Source organism: Psittacula echo (genome assembly GCF_963264785.1).
Source record: "Psittacula echo genome assembly, chromosome: 3".
NCBI classification, from domain to species: domain Eukaryota; kingdom Metazoa; phylum Chordata; class Aves; order Psittaciformes; family Psittacidae; genus Psittacula; species Psittacula echo.
This window is the reverse complement of record NC_137736.1, coordinates 22,331,788-22,348,490: the sequence shown is the minus strand read 5'-3', so window position 1 is coordinate 22,348,490 and position 16,703 is coordinate 22,331,788. Positions and strand designations below refer to the sequence as shown.

General features: G+C 39.7%; 2 protein-coding genes across 2 annotated transcripts in view; both read right to left on the bottom strand.

Annotated features, from left to right (window-relative positions):
* LOC308218730 (multidrug resistance-associated protein 1-like) overlaps positions 1 to 5,595 on the bottom strand; it is a gene marked incomplete at both ends in the record, with an annotated part of 33,504 nt that extends 27,909 nt beyond the window's left edge. Inside the window, 3 exons of the mRNA XM_080613093.1 lie at positions 1,271 to 1,412; positions 4,100 to 4,161; positions 5,533 to 5,595. Coding sequence (XP_080469219.1) covers positions 1,271 to 1,412; positions 4,100 to 4,161; positions 5,533 to 5,595 — 267 coding nt within the window. The remainder of the gene's footprint in view (positions 1 to 1,270; positions 1,413 to 4,099; positions 4,162 to 5,532) is intronic.
* Positions 5,596 to 8,171: 2,576 nt separating this feature from the next.
* Positions 8,172 to 16,691, bottom strand: RBM11 (RNA binding motif protein 11; the record flags this gene model as incomplete). The annotated part of the gene is made up of 5 exons (XM_080613500.1): positions 16,442 to 16,691; positions 12,293 to 12,455; positions 11,255 to 11,333; positions 10,420 to 10,513; positions 8,172 to 8,501 (listed from the first exon to the last, which is right to left on the bottom strand). Exons 1-5 carry the CDS (start codon positions 16,541 to 16,543, stop codon positions 8,172 to 8,174), a joined length of 768 nt encoding a protein of 255 aa, XP_080469626.1. The 5' UTR covers positions 16,544 to 16,691.
* Between the last annotated feature and the right edge of the window lie 12 nt (positions 16,692 to 16,703).

The window sequence follows — 16,703 nt, the reverse complement described above, 5'->3', positions numbered from 1 at the left end:
AGCATTTCCTACAGTTAAAAGAAAAGCTTTCATGTAAGAAATGAAGTCTGGTTTTATTTAGCCTAGCTAGCGGTCTTTCAAGGAATGATAAATATAATGTCTAGAATTGCCCCAATCATCCACGTATATAATGAGAAAATAATTTAATCCTCAAATGATTATCACAGGTCAAAAAAAGTATCAGAAAGGCTGAACTAAGCTTCAACATCAATGCATTAATATTTGTAGCAGGCTCACAGCAACTTTATATTTAAGGCTGAATAACCTTGCCACTCTTTCAGTATATTTTCAGTTGTCAAGTAACTATTTTTTTTCAGTTTGAATGTACCTCAAGCAATTGCAAACGTTCTAATGAGGGCTAAAAAAAAAAGAGTCGGGCTTTCTTAATTAACACAGGGATGAAGGACAGATTATTTGAATAATAAAACCAGTATCTGAATGGAAAAAAATATCCTTATTGAAAAACACTTTTGAATGCTTTGGTAGAAAAGGTTTTGGTGTGTACATACCGTCGCTGGGAGAAAGGACAAATCTACAAATAGCTAAGAAAAACACTGAAGAGATGCAGTATAGTCAGACTCTGCAGAAGCCCTCTTCTCTGTATTAAAAAGCAAAAGCTACACTCTTACTGGACTTACAGGTTAGTTTCTCTCTCATGAACTTCCTAACATTACAGAGCTCCTAATATACTTTAACTACAACAACAAAATAGTAACTGTGACTGAAACTGTCAAGGATTTACATGAAAATCACACAGAATACTTCAGGCAAAAACAAACAAACAAACAAAATATCTGTAAAACTCAGTATTGTTAAAATTAAAGAAAACTGAAGCTGCTGCTGCCAGAGGATAAACAGGTCTAACAAATGCCAATGACAAGCAGCTAGCTTATCAGTAGATAGACTCTCAGGTAGATAGACTACCTATCTACCTGAAATACAGATGCAAAAATAAGACAGAAACAGACAAGTTCAGAGAGAAATTAGTTGGACAGTTGTGACAAAGATGGCAACTAATCACCCAAGTAGATTCCATATCACTTAAAGTGTTAAAATATAACATATAATCTTTGTAAGAGGTAAATTTGAAGTTAAAACAATTTAGAAAAATCCAATAGCCACACCAGAGATCCCTGATCACAACACTGAATGGCCTTTGTGATCTACAGAATAGAGGCTGTTCAACAAATAAGATTCTAGAAATCTTCTCCAGCTTCTAGACTCCATAAATTTAGAAAAGAATATTGCCTATTGTCAGAGTTGTAGCTACCAGTGATCCTGTGGTGGACTTCTGGATTTCTTTTCTCCATTGTTTTTCAAAGTTAGGACACACGGTGTATGGTGAATCTCTTTCATTCAGCTCAAACAGGTCATCCCTTTCCAATGGCTTCTTATAGCCTATAGATATTAATCTGAAAGAAACAAACTAATTTAGACAGCATGAAATACCACAGACAAAACAAGCAGAACTACTAACTGAAAAAAACTAATGATATAATTTAATTCATATAAATAAACTCCATAATCATAATCAAAAATCCTATAAACGGTACAGATTAAATAGTGGAACATATTTACAGTCACCTTAAATAGACTAAAATCAACTTGAAGTAAGAAGAGCCTAAGCAGATGGCCACATCTGAAAAGCAAATTCTGAGGAACCTCTGTAACTCAGAATATCTACATTTCTGATCCCATATTTCTTTATGGGAAAATATACTATTTCATAAACAAACGTGTAGCATCGTTACCCACTTACTGTTGTAATCTGGAATGAAATACCTTTTCTATCAGAGGACTACATTACCATAGAATCACTTAGGTTGGAAAAGACCCTTAGAATCATCAAGTTGAACCGTTAACCTAACACTACCAAGTCTACCACTAAACCATGTTTCTAAGTGCCGTGTCTATATGTCTTTTAAATACCTCCAGAGACAGTGACTCATTATGTAGCAACTCACCTTTAACCAAGGTAGCAACATTAAACTTATGGGTTTCAGCACAAGCAAAATGGAAGTTTCCTTACAGCAGATCTTTAGCTGTTAAAATTTTATTTTAACAAAGGGATATTACTCACTTAAGAAGGTAAGAGGTGGGGAAAAATCAAAAGGATTAATGTTGACAACATCTTCTAACTTAAAGGAAGTCTCAAACAAGAGACACATGTATGTGTCTGGAGACACACACATGGAGTGTGTGTCCTCTCAATGGCAGCTCTATTGCTTTCAAGCTGGTGAGGATCTCCCTCCGTGAGAGCGGCAACACAAGTGCAGCGTCTGTCTTCAGCGTGCATTTCCAGTGTATCACGCCAGTGCCAGTCAGTGCCAGTGCTGGCCTTGTGGCTAACGTGAGTATCATTGTGCTTATCACAGGACAGAAAATAAAGACTCAGGAACACTTTTTTGGAGGTCGTAAAACTATGGTGGGGATAGACCTCACTGTCCAAGGGCTACCCAAACGTCCACTGAACCTGCAACATTAATACAACGTAAATTTCCCTTATGCCTGATAAATTAAGGCAAAAATAACACAGGTTCTCCCTAAGAGCTCCAGCTCTTGAGACAGGTAAGTAAAGCAGACCAAGAGGTACCTGAGGGGAACTGTTGTTTAGAATTCTGCATAACCCATCTCAATGCTAAAACTGCTGCTGCCAGAGGATAAACAGGTCTAACAAGTGCCATCTCCAGATTGCCTGAATTCTAAAGAAAAATTGTATACCACTATGGATTTAATATGTAACACTTATCTGAGACTGACTCATTTAGATTGTAAGCACTTAACGTGCGTATATATTAGACACAACTTATTGTGTTTGCTTGTGATTGGAATGAAAAAATATAACTAATGTTCACAACATTAGTTTATTCACATTCAGTTATTTCATAGCTAAATAAGCTCTCGCTGAGCAGAACTTCAATGCTTTTTTTCCCTCTCATCTTTCATTAAACATTGTGAAATTGGTTAAAACATACAAAGGATCAAATAGCTTGAACATTTGGGTGAACAATGTGACATAATGAATACATAAATGTCATATAGAAGTCCTGCACTCGGAACACTTAATAACAGTCTAGAAAAACCAAAAATTTGTATTAGTGTACTTATTGTATTTATGGTGTAGAAAGTGAGGATTGGTAAAAACCAAAGCTACTCTGAAACTGGTGGTGAACTCCTAATTTCAGCAGGGCCAGAGTTCAACTGAACACTCTGAATCCTTGAAACAATCTGATCGTTTTGTCTCAGCTTATTAACAGTAAATAGCATTTTTATGTTTTCCTTAAAATTAATGATATTGAATAAAGCAAGAAACTGTTATATTCCTAAAATGTTTTTTCTCACTTTTAGATTTCTGAACTGTATATATCTGATTCAAATGATTTTTAAAGAAGAAAAAAGGAAAATGTTGAAAGTGAGTAATGGTCACAAGATGTAACATGAAACTGTTTGAAATAACATCCAAAATGCTAACTGATGGGAAGCTGCGTTACCCAGCACAGCTGAACTTTCAGTTCCTATTTTTGAGTAAAAACTTTCCCAAGAAGTGCAGGGACTTTGTTGGGCTTTATGAGCAGGTGATCTACAGTTACAACATGTGGCCTACCGTAAAAGAGTGAAGAAAACGAGCATGAAATTGGCTACTTGGAAAAGACCTTATATGTACTGCTGAGTATTTGTTCCTGGAGATGCAGCAAATTGCTGTATCACTACATGGAGTATAAAGGAATCCTTATTTTCATTTTTGCCTATTGGCAAACTTTACACAAACAGACAATAAAAAATGGTATCCTAATTTGGCCTTTTTTATTGTCCATTGTGACAAGAATATTGTGCTTCGTTATCAAAATGTTAATGTTTTAAATGATGCCATTAGATACAGTGTAAAACAACTGTCAACTATATATAAACAATACTCCACAAAATATTTTAGCATGACCTCTAAAGTTGTAAATTTTGATTTTTGTACAAAAAGCTAACAGCAATCTCAGGCTTAAACTCCGGCTCAGGCCAGAATGATGGTGTGGAACGTAAGCGCGTGCTCTACAGTTCTGTGAACGTCAATCAGTGAACACCAACAGGCAGTTTAGTAAATTCTCACCTGCTAAACCAGGAGTACGTTAACTTACTGAAGAAAAAAACATTCTCTTCAGGGCTGCGATTCTGTTTAAAAAAAATAAAAAAATAAAGGAAAAGTACAAATGTTACTTGAAAGAGTGAAAGAAAAATTTTGTTTTGTTTGTTTGTTTGTTTGATTACTAAACAGGCAGTTTGTAGGAGATATTTTATTCTGGACTACACTTCTTTGCCTGTTATGTTCTCTCACCGACATACTCAAACACAAGGTATGAAGGATGAAAGAGATCTACGTTCTTATTAGAACAACCTAACTTGGTGTAAGAGGATATCAACCACCACCTTAGCTTGATTTTACACTATTTACACATACTAAACAGTAAAGCATACGAGTTAGACTCGATGATCACTATGGTTCCCTTCCAAATTGAGATATTCTATGATGCTATGTAAAATACAAGCAAACCTTTCTTAAATCTTTGACGCTTAAAATCCTGAGGGGTTTTTTTGCCCCAACTTGACAACCTAGCTACTGGAAGTTATCAACTGCTAACACCTAAAGAACAGCAAACTCCTTTCAGCCTCTAAGAGATGAAGTACTACTAATGTGTACTGTGCACGTAAACGAGGAGAACACGAGGCTTGTGCACTGCTGTCAATTTCAGAAGTCACTGGAGGTAAATGTAATAGAAGCAATCAAACATGAACTCTCCCACGTTTCTTCAGGACTGGAACCACCACACTCAAGAGTGACTTCAGCACACCTGCGGGGTAATTCTGTCCCGCAGTAAGCACTGTTCTAAACCCGTTTCGAACCGAAGATGCAGTTACAGTTCTCTTCGGTAGGTGGTGTAAAACCCCACCTATCCAAACGCATGCCGCAGGTGCTCTGAGACCCTGGGTATTTTCCGCAGCAATTTTCTTGTGCTTTCTGCGAAAAGCCGAATGATTAAACGGCAATCCACGGTTAACAAACACGCAACAACCGTGCATGCGTAACCGGTATCTCTAACAAATACCTCTGCTTGTGCACCTACTCATCCTTCGCTATCAGATGTCAATGTTTGCCACGGTCCATTACGGTTCACACCCATGCAGCACTGTTTGTTTGAAATACTGCTTTTTACTATTGGAGAACACAGTCGAAGGCTTGGTCACAAATATTCCCTGCTTTAAATGCTGTTCCTACTCCTATCCGTGCCGAACGAAACCCTGGCCTAAGGACTATTCCCTCCTTGCAAATTCAAAGAATAGACCCCAGCACATACCAATTGTCTTTAGCTGCGGGTTTTCTACATAGCGCTAGCACGAATCCTACATGAACTCCCGCAGGTCCAACGCATGCACTCGCAGCTCCCCGCCTTCCCCCCGGGGCAGCAGGCAGGCCGTGGGGGGAAGGTGCCCGCCCTCAGCCCCATCCGTAACACCTCCTCCCGCTCGACCCCAGCGCTCTGTCACCTTCGTGCCGGTGGGACTTCGGCGCCCGTAGAAGCCGCTGTGCTTCCCGCGGGCGGCGGCCATGGCTCCTTCCCGCTGCCGAAGAGCCCGCTGAGGGGGAGAGGCACCGGAGGCGGAGAAGCCGGGGCGCAGCGAGGGAGGGCGGCGCTGCCTCAGCTCCAGCCGCAGGCCCGGGCCCAGCCTTCCCCGCAGCCTGGACCCGGCGAGTCCCGTCCGCTTCCCCAGCCGCGCATGGCCCTGGTTGCGGCCCCGGTGCCCAGGACGAGCCGTGGGTCACGGCATCCCGACGGCTGCAGAGCGTGCGTGCAAATCACCGACTGAGCAACACTGATTTGTCCGAAGTTTGGGAGACTGTAACAGAAATATCTACGTATTGAATTCATGTTATAAAATACAGAGAAATGAATGCAAGACCTGTGTGACAGCAGGGAAAGCAAGGTCTCACGGCCAGCCACTAGCATAGGAAATGAAACGCCAGGACAAATAACAGTGATTTATAATCAGAACTAACATAGAAAACACGCACTTAATATTAATGAAAATTTTCTTAAAGTGACTGAAACAAGAGGTTGAACAAACATTTGGTCAAGGCCAAACTCAACTGTGGATTTTTTTTGTTTTATTTCTTAATCATGGTGACAATATAATTAAAATATCATCAGGGCCCTGACAAAAGTGACATCTTAAGTTAACAGATATATGAAAGGAATTTAGTTATGGCTAAACTAATGTTAGCACATTCCCACATGACCAGCTTTTTTAACACACTGATCAGTTTCAGGTAAATAGATACAGAGAGGTGTTAAAAACCGTATCTCTTCGAGGGGGGGAGTGGAGGTGGGGGGGGAGAAGATTGGGAAGAAGGTAAGAAAAAAGTATTTCTTCAGAAGAACTGTGTTGATATTTTGTCAGCCATATCCAATATGATCCTCCTTGACATTCCTTTTGTAGAATATAATTGGACAGAACAGATTATCTTACCTATCCACTGGGAAAGCCTGGAAGACTGATAAGGACACATTAGCACAGACCTGACTAAGCCTCTCTTTCTGTAGACTAACTCTGGTTTGAGCATCCATCTGTTTTCTCCTTTGTCTGATGAATGGATTGCAGACCTAGCACGTTTCTTAAAATATAAGGCATCTTACTTGAGGCACAAATCTTTGTTATATAAAGTTATCTCTAGTGAAGGCTGAATTCAGTTGCTAATGATGTTCCAAGGATGCCATACTGTGGTGTTATAGGAATGCCTCTTAGGCTAAAGAAATGATGGGCAAATTAAAGGCAGTGTCTTGAGAAAGTGATTTTAACAGCTATATTTTATCTTGTCAGACAAAAGAGAAGTCGTTGCAAGCTAAATGCTCTTCAATTTCTGAAAGTCATCTGGGCTTGTAAAACACATCACTTTAGACTAGTAAATTTGGGTATTCTTTCTCAATACCAGTGTAATGATGAAAAGCAACCCAGCATTATAACCAAGAAAACTGAGTTTAACAAAACCAAAATCTTTTTTTACTATCAGGGTCAATTTGAAGCCTACATCTACTCTGAACAGAAGACTTGATTTTAAGCCACATTAAATAGCTGAAAACTAAGTGTTTTGCTTTCTCATATAATAGGATCTTAAAAGTGTTTCACCTGTACTTGGTATTGCATAAGACGATATTGGTAAGACAACAGCTCTGCACCTGTCTATAGGTTGGTGGTGGGAGTTGTGAAAGGTAGAAAATGGGTCATTTGACTACTTTGATTCACTACATTATGAGATAGTTTATTCTTCCTTTGCTAGGGAAAACTTTCCTTCTTAAGAAGGAGCACTAACTCCACTGATTTACGCTTTTGTGCTGTCATTTAGATCAGATACTCTCTAAATTTTTCATCGATTTGTTACAATGAACAGTAAGATTCTCAAGTAAGCAAATAAAACACTAGAGAGTAACTTTACAGAAAGATACATATATTGCACGTAATTCTACTCAGTACATAACTGAAGCCATAAAGTACATACATGCATTTTAGTACTGATACATATGTAAGTCTTGCAGCTAGTGTATTTTACCCTGTAGCCTGTATTTTACCTCAAAGTTACTACTGGAAAAACCCAGTTCCAATAACCACACAAACTGATTCTAACTGAAAGTAACAGCATAGCTAAATCAGAATAAAGTTATAGTACGTCAGTGACAAGCACATCTCTGATGTTCTCTGATGAATTTCTAGCCTGCTCACTTCTTCAGTGGCTCCAGAGACTTCTTACACCAGTCACAGAAATACATTCCATAAGTGATGGACATGATACATATGCTTCATGAGTGGCTGAAATCATGTATTTTCATAAAGTCTCTATATTAGTGAAATAATAGCTTTCCATGATTCTTGGGTGAAGAGAGAATCAACGAGGTTTTTTTCTTTATTTGGAAAACTTTATCTTCTTAAATGCTTCCTATACCTGAAATAGTACTTTCCTCTTTAAATAGGTTGAGATTAAATAAAGTTATCGTATACTTTACGCATAAAACTTTTCAAAAATAATATGAATCTTTAACATTCATTTTTTTAATAAAGTGCAAAGATGAAATATTGCATCCCCCTCAAATAAAAGCAGCAAATAACAAAAAGACTAAGCCAGTTACACAGTATTAGCGCCTCTTTCTCTTGGCTTTGCACTTCCTGTATTTTTCGCCATCCTTTCTTTGTCTCATTTTGTCACTCTCAACACTAGTGTCACTGTCATAACTTTGGTGCTGTCTTTTTCTTTTATAGGTTCTTTGATCCACCTGGCGCATTCCACAGTGACTTGAGTGTGGCAGGGCCATTTCAGAAGAACTCTGTGCAGACTTAAAGTTTGCAGCTTGGTTCTGATAGGGAGAAAAGTGGACATTGGAAGGCTGTGGTGGAGTCATCTGGTAATAAGGAAATTGTTGAACCATTGGACTCTGTACTGGGTACTGCTGTCCTAAACTGTTCACCTAGAGAAACAGAAACTTGGGTTGTTAACACTGTAAAGAAGAAGTTCTGAAGGGTTTAATGTTGCATGCATTACGGCTTATACAATGAAAATACTGATAAATTATAACACAGGTCATTTAAGAGTAAAACTTACGTATTTATTATATCAACTAGTAAGTTAGAAAAAGTAGACAATTTTTTAGTGGCATAGTTAGAAGAGAGATGTAATCTGATTTAAAATTAAACTGCCAGTTAGTCCTTGTGTAAGGTAACCAAACATGGCATTCCTTTAATTTCTCCATCTGTGCATTTTATAAACATTTGCAACTTCAGTGCCTATTGTTAACGTAAAGCCATTATGTAAAGAATGTAAATGTAAATGCATATTTGCAATTTTTTCTTTTAACCTGGTTCAACTAATTTTAATGTAGAACAAGGCATTCCAATGAGGTATAGTGAATCCAGAGATCAAAGCACATGGAACAATGCAGCAAGTGGCCAGTTTACTGCTCCAGTCCCTAAAGTATCCCAAGAGTCCCCCTCATACAAAATGCACAGTCCAAATACACAAATAGAATTACAAAGGTCAGAAAAGAGTGGCTTTTTACTGACTGGCAATAACCAGAAAAATGATGGGGAGTATGTCTGTGTTATATGTGCAGGCAGACTCCAAGTAACTTGCCTGGCTCACCCAAAGAAAGGTGAGGTAGATTTGTGAAGGTGTACATGTGACAAGACCACTTCCTGCTGAAGCTGCACCAAACTATTATTGGAGACATACTGCAATTCCACCCCTTTTAGCAAGCAGAAAATGGGCTGAAGTAGGTTGTGTGTGCTGGTCTGCTGAGCCTGGTCTCTGGGTATTTACATACTGCATTGTTACTGAGGAGTGGGCTCATAGGTAAGCAGTGCGGGAGACTGAACACTCCCAAGCCTTCCAACCACAGTGGAGGGGATGTGACAGTCTGTGCAAGCACCAGCCCTTCTGAGGCCACAGCCTGGGAAGAAGGGAGGCAGGCCACTACCACATCTGTGCAACAGGGAACAAACCCTCTCCATTTTCCTGCTCAGATTGCAGCTAGCAAGTGTCATCTATCCAGACTTCACCTCTTCCCCATTTAAAGAGAGCTGGCCACTCCCCAGTCAGACCGGGAGGCAGCACTGCTGTCCACAGTTGGTACCTCACATTAAATGCTGTTTCTTCAGTTCTACTGATCCATACTCATCAAATTCAGAAGCTCCATGAAGGAAGCGAGCAGGGTTTGGCCCACAGGTTGCCATCTGAAGAGACCTGCTCCCTTGCCTTGTGGAGTATCTCAGACAGTAGAGATTAGGACAGGACCAGAGTCTGTTGGAGGGGAAATTAATACAGGTTCTCACTGTCTACTGCTGTGAAAGTAAAATCATGAATGTGAGAACTGCATGTGCATGTAAAGGCTCAGGCCAGAAACCCTAAAACTGTTGTTGCCCTAACTTGAGCAGTGGTGATTTTCTGGATGAGGTTTAGTTCTGGGTTTAGGATATTTCAAACTTCTGCTGGGTATTTCTGAATTGAGTAGAAGAGCTAAGAGGTTCCATGACTGAAATAGCTGTATATGAAGAAGCCATTGCTCGCACGGTTGTAATTTTACTAGATTAGCTTGACTCAGCAAGGGGATTTGATTTAGACCACAGTAAAGAAGAGAGCTCTCTCTGTAGACTTCGACATTTTTAGCCTCCTTAACTTTTAAAACATTCCTGCTGTAAGAAAATGCTTTGGTAGACCCCCTATTATGATAGTACGCTTAAGTGCTAAAATAAATAGACCTAATACAGTCAATGTTAGCAGCCTAGATCCCATTTTAAGTCATTAAATAAGTACCATTGTTTGCAGAAATGCAGAATACAGTCAATATCATAAAAAATCTCCCAAATTTTTAACTTTTAACACAAACTCACCATCTTTGGAAAGCCCGAGTACTCATAAGGTGGACTATTGTTCATTGGAAAAGGAGTAACAGGAATTGGAGGGTTTCCATAAGGCTCTTGATATCTAGGAAAAACAATCAAACGTACAAAGACTAGATGTCCACCACATACTGCTTACCACAGTGCTGAGACTTAACTCTTGGGCTCTAATGAGAATATCCAAGAGGAGAACTGAGATATTAGCAACTGGACTTGCATGGAAAAACATCATAAACAAAGAAAATATACCCAAAAGCTCAAGTAGTGAGTAATCCTCACATGTACTTTAGTGCAGATACAGAAGGGTTCTAGATTTCATCATGGAAGTTTAACTTCCACAGAGAGTTCTGTCACATTTGTAAATGAAAATGTTGAGACATTGAAAAATACTGAATCTGGGGTGTTCAGGCTTCCATTGTAACAGGTGTGTATACCTGTGCATTTATACGTGCATGACAGCTGCTTGTAGGTATACACACAAAAAATACAGATATAAACTCAGTGGGGTTTGAAAATATTATCAATTGTCAGATTTTTTCCCCCACCAACTGCAAACATTGTAAGTACAAACAGCATATTTCAGTATTTTCTTATGGCCCTGTATCTAGCAGAAACAAATAAAGAGTAGAAAGTTCAAACTAACTGAACCTCTGGCAAGCTAAACAACCTAATGTTAACTACAGCCCATTGCAAGTCAGCAAGGATGCAATTAAAGCATCAACAGCTGTTTTAATGAAAAGCTTGAAGATTGCTGTACCACAGAACTGATTTTCTTTAGGAAACTTTTTTAAAATCATTGAGTTTATTCACAGGTGATCTTTGTTACCTATATGAAGGTGAATGTAAGTCAGTATAGTTCTCAAAACCACGTTTAGGGTTGTTCTGTTCTGCTGAGTGAGAACTTCCTGTAGATAAGACAAGAGCATAATAACTATTCAGTTACAACTATTCAATTAACAAGCTAAAACCACAGGAAGTGTTCTGTGGCATCTGTACTGTGCTAGTATGTATAAGGTAGCATATAAAGGTTTGCCTTTTATATATAAGTATATATAATGTAGTATATAAAGTATTTGCCATTTTTTGGTGAACATTTTATAGCACCATTTTACTGCTCAAAAACGTTCATTTATCATTTACTCAACTACAGAAGAATAAATCAGGGCTGTTGAAGTAACCAAGAACAGTGTAATTCCCATTCAGTTACAGACACAGGACATGCTTCTGACTTTAGGAACTTCAGCCATTGTATTTAAAGGCAGCAATTGCTCTCTACAGCCTGCAAAATAAGGAGTGGCACAGTGCACAGTGGGAGCATGAGTCTTCAGTGTTTAGTTTGCAAACAGTGCCTGATCATTAGCTTTCCAGAAAGTTTATTTTCACAAACATAAAATGAAGGATGTGACTCTGATTTGACTACATGCTTTGAACTATAATCCCTTCAATTTAACAGCTCTGATAAGCCTGTGGCTTTAGTATAAAAGGTATCAAACAGCTTGATAGTTGCTGCACCCACTGAATCAACTCTTTGTGCCAGACTGCAAATTAAAGTCACACCCTGATTCTTAAATGCAATCGGGTGTGGAAACCTGTGTTGTATGTTTTTCATACAGTGTGGTCTGAGTTGTCTTGCAAGTTAAGGATGTTCTGAACCCAACGACTGTATTCTCTTAGTAAACAAAAAATACAAAGACTGAATCCTCCCCTATACAAAAGCCACAAAAAGTCTTTGTTTCTTGAAAAAATGAACTGTAATTTGTTCCAACTATAAATCAACATCTTTGTAAAAGACTGTAGGATTCAAAAATAGTCATTAAAACTAAAACATTCACAAAGACTTAATCATTGAGATTACTAAACGTACCAAACCGAAACTGCACTCTAATTGGTCTTCCATACAAACGGATTCCATTCAGCAAAGCTACTGCATAAGGCACTGATTCTTTGTGCTTAAAACAGACAAATCCAAAAGACTTAGGTTTTCCTTCTTTGTCCTTACAAATCGTCACTTTGATTAGTGGTCCAGCCTGAAAGAAATCCATATTATTTTCTCATAGAAATTAACAGACTGACACTTCATTCCGTTCTGATGGTTTCATAATGATGTGTATTTTGCCATAGTCAGAAACAGTGTAAATTTCTCCATAGAAGAATCTTCATTTTTAAAAGATGTCTCTCCACGTTCCCCAACCTCAAATTCTGAGCCTTCTACAAACAAAAATCAGCTCCGCAAATGTTAAAAGGGAACCAAGCATCAGCCCATGGGGGATGTTGAGTCTTTAATAATCAGATTTTTTTGCCTATTTTTAAAATACACTGACAGCTGCTGCAATGGGGAAGACTAATTTACTTATTCCATACCAGAAGTCATCTTAATGCATGTGCAGCTGCTAGTACAATTATTACAGAGGGCTTTTTTGCACTGCTAACATAGCTAAGCAAATTGATAATATCAGCTATGTAAAAGTGACCTGATCCATAAATATACTTTACTCTTGCTTAAATTCCTAAAATGGTCAGCATCAGCACTGTGGGAATACAAAGCTGAATAGCAAGTAGAGCTTCTGGAATCACCACAAAGGAGTTTTCTGTACTGCCTAACCCTCCTCACAACTACATAGCAAGGAATCAGGAGACCTCATCATCTCATTACAGCTGACATACTGGGTTTATGCCTGCAAAATCCCATCAACAAAACAAAATCCCCAAACCACACCCGTTGGCTGAAGTACCTTCAGTGAAAAGTCCCAACTCTGCCTACACATAACATTTTAATCCTTGCATAGTACTTCTAGAACCAAATTAAAGCAGTGATACCCTGAATACTGTCTCAATTTCAAAGAAACTCTAATTTTCGTAATGGATATCAAAAATGAAGAATTTTCTCTCCACGAGATGGAGTCAGTGCATTAATCACGGAATGAACAGCTTCTCATCAAAACAGACTACGTGTCTGTATGGCTGATTTAGCAGAGCGAAAAGCAGCGGCCAACGGCAGTCTCCTGCCACAGCTCTGGAGTGTTAAGGATGCCACAAACTAGCTTTAGGAGGATACAGTATCTGGATGAGCAATGAAGGCCACGTAAGTTACAAAAAAATCCAGCAGCAAAAAAACCACTGAATGTCTAAATTACTGTAGTGGATAGAGAATTCATTGTTCTGAATCAAAACCCAGCAGTTATCAGAACTGCCTTCCACTACTGCTATTGATTCAATAGGTGCTTTGCAGTAAAAGTCATTCAGAAGTCATCTGTAGCTTCAGGCAAACACAAGTTAACTCCTAACAGCTTTACAGCAATTAAACTGCATAAACAGTTAAACATTCAAAATCAACATAGGGCATATGCTCAGATAAAGAAAATAAGCCATAGAAAGCCATGTACTTTATTGTTCTGCGTCTCCAAGGATTCCTGTCAAACAACAAATCTGCAGTTTGCTTTGAGCATTCAAAGAGATGATGTGCAGCCATCTCCCTTATTATAGCCTCCATGTTGTCAGACTGAAGATACTCAGGATCGTCATCTGTGGTAATAATGTTTGATTGCTTCATGCTTTTGCCACCTGGGTATGAACTAAATCCTCAATTAAATAAGATACTTTTACTGAAAAATGAAACACCCCCACCCCCCCAACGCTGGTGAAAGTAGGGAATTCATGTAAACAAACACAAAGGATCAAAGATAATGTACCATTTTTATTAGTGGTGCAGAGGGCGATCAGGCTATACAGCAATGGATACTACATAGGTTGTCCTGTGCAGGGAATCTTTAAAATGTTGATCTTGTCTTTCCAAGTATCTGGAAGTTTGCTGGGGTCTTTTGGTTGGTTTGGGTTTTTTTTTTCTTTGTTTGGGTGTTTGTTTCTGGTTTATTATTTTGGTTGGCTGGGTTGGGTTTGGGGGCTTGTTGATTTTAAAGAAGGGATTTCAGTAAGATTCTGAACATTCATTTTTGCTTGAATTGGCTCCTTCAGGTGTTTTTGTTGCTGTTCTGCACTACACTGCAGTTTTTTAAATTACATATATCCAGTCTTCTGATTAATATTTGCCTAATGAGGATGATCTACTTCTTCAAGAACTAGAAATGACAAACTCAAGTCCTTTGCAGATTGTTCTTTTAAATACGTAGTCTTTCTGTTCATAAAGAAAAATATTAATAGTTCAGAAGCAGTACTAGATAGTTGCTCATAATTTGATGAGGGAAAAAGCTACAGGTCTGGAGTGCATCTTTAGGACCATGCCATAGCAGGAATATTGAACTGCATACTTCACAAGAAAGGGCAGTACTGCAGTGAGAACCACATGCTGTTGCAGCAAAAGACAGAGAAACCCGACAGAGAACAAGGTGAACTGAACAAAAAAATCTAAGTAGGTGTTATCAGGATGACCTCAAGACTCAGATAAAAGTCAGCAGTTGGGTGAGTGCTGCAGATTATGCAGAAAAGTCATGAAAAACCGCATTTGAAAGCATCCGCTTATTTTTATCACTTTTGTACCAGAAATTGCATGGAATTAGTCATGTCCTCTGCTAAGATAAGCTTTTTTCACCCAAGATTTGCAGTTAAACAGCAGACTACTGTTTAGTTTTGGAAACAGGTAGGAATACTGCATAGAAAATAAGGGGGGCAGGAAGAGAAGAAACAAGTACTTCTTTTCTAATTTTAGGGAAAATTCAAAAAACTGAAAGCTAGGAATATAAGGGAACACAGGTAGCAACCCAAAGGGCTGGAACATACAAAACAAAAAGGCCTTTCAGTGAAAATAGGTAGCATGCTGGTTAACAAGACAAATATCAGATTAATCAGTGGAATAAAACTGGTCAGTAGAACTAGTCCTGATTAGCAAATGAAATAGCAAGAGAACAGATGAATCTGCCCACCTCTTGTTTTTGCACTCTTTATTTTGTGAACTCACCAGAAGGAAGCAAGATTCATTCTGAGACAGAGGCAATCAGTGGATTGGTAGAAGCAAGTTTATCACCATGCTGTCAGCTAAAGTGCCCAGTCAGTCTGGGACCTTTTAACTTGACAGAGGATTGCTGGATCATGCCAGAAGGAAAAAAATAAACCAAACACACCATAAACAACTTCAGGAAAAGCCCATGATCAGCAACTATTGTCAGTCCATCTTGTCATTTGATGCTTGCACTAGCGATATTATGTTCCCTCCTCTGAATATCCTCCCCCTTTTCCTTACTACTATCAGGTTAATAAGCCTGGTTTAGCCAGAGATGCTGTCAACGAGAGACCAAAACTGAAGCCAACTCAGAGTCTTAACATTTTCTCTCTTTACCATTTTCTTTCTTCCTTGGCATACTTTATTTCCAAAGAGAATTAAGCTCAGGTTTGAAACAGGGCCAGCTACGTAGTATTTCTCCCCAGCTCCATGAAAAACCCACCAATGGGTTTTTTATTATCTTCTCATGCATCAAAACATAAGCCATTCTGATATAAAGGTCATTTGTGGGTGGAAGTCCAGAGCCTCACCTGCACGTCATTCCTAACAGTACCCTATTAATTCTGTTAGCCTTGCTCAGCACATTTTCAGGTTTTACACTATTTTTTCCTAATTAAATTCTTGAACAAAACCTTCTTGCTCAGAATACATTAAAGAAAGTGTAAAAACCAGTTGGTTTGTTTTGTTGGGGTTTGTTTGTTTGGTTTTTTTTTTGGTTTTTTTGTTTTTTTTTTTTTTTTTTCCTGGGGATTTTAAGAACATCTTTAGGTTATTTAACTTCCTCACCAGCTGCGGCACCAAACCTTGCACTTCGCGAACAGGCTAAAACCAGACGTGCGCGGTGGCCTGGGGACGCCAGGACTGGCCTAGAGCCCCGGCCGGCGGCTCCGCTCTTTACCAGCCGGTCTCCACGGTGCGTTCCAACGGCGAACGATGTCACTCCCCACCGCGGAGCTGCCGCTCGGGGACCGATCTCACCCGCGCACGGCCCCGGCGACACCCCGTCCGCTGCGCCCGCCTGCGGCCCGGCCCCGCCCCGCCCCGGGGCCCGCCCTCCACCTGCAGGAAGAGCTCGTAGAGGATCTCCTCCCGCACGCGGCTCTCCAGGTTCCCCACGAACAGCGTCTGGTCCACCTCCTCGGACCGCCCCGACGACGACATGGCGGCGCCACCCCCCCGCCGCCGCCGGCCGCAGGTCCCGCCGCGGGAGGGGACGGGGGAAGAGCCCGGTGGAAGGGCCCGATGGAAGCGTCCGCAGCTGCCGTAAAGCGCTCCGAGATGGGGCGCGTTGCTAGGGAGCAGACTCGGTGTCCTAGCAACA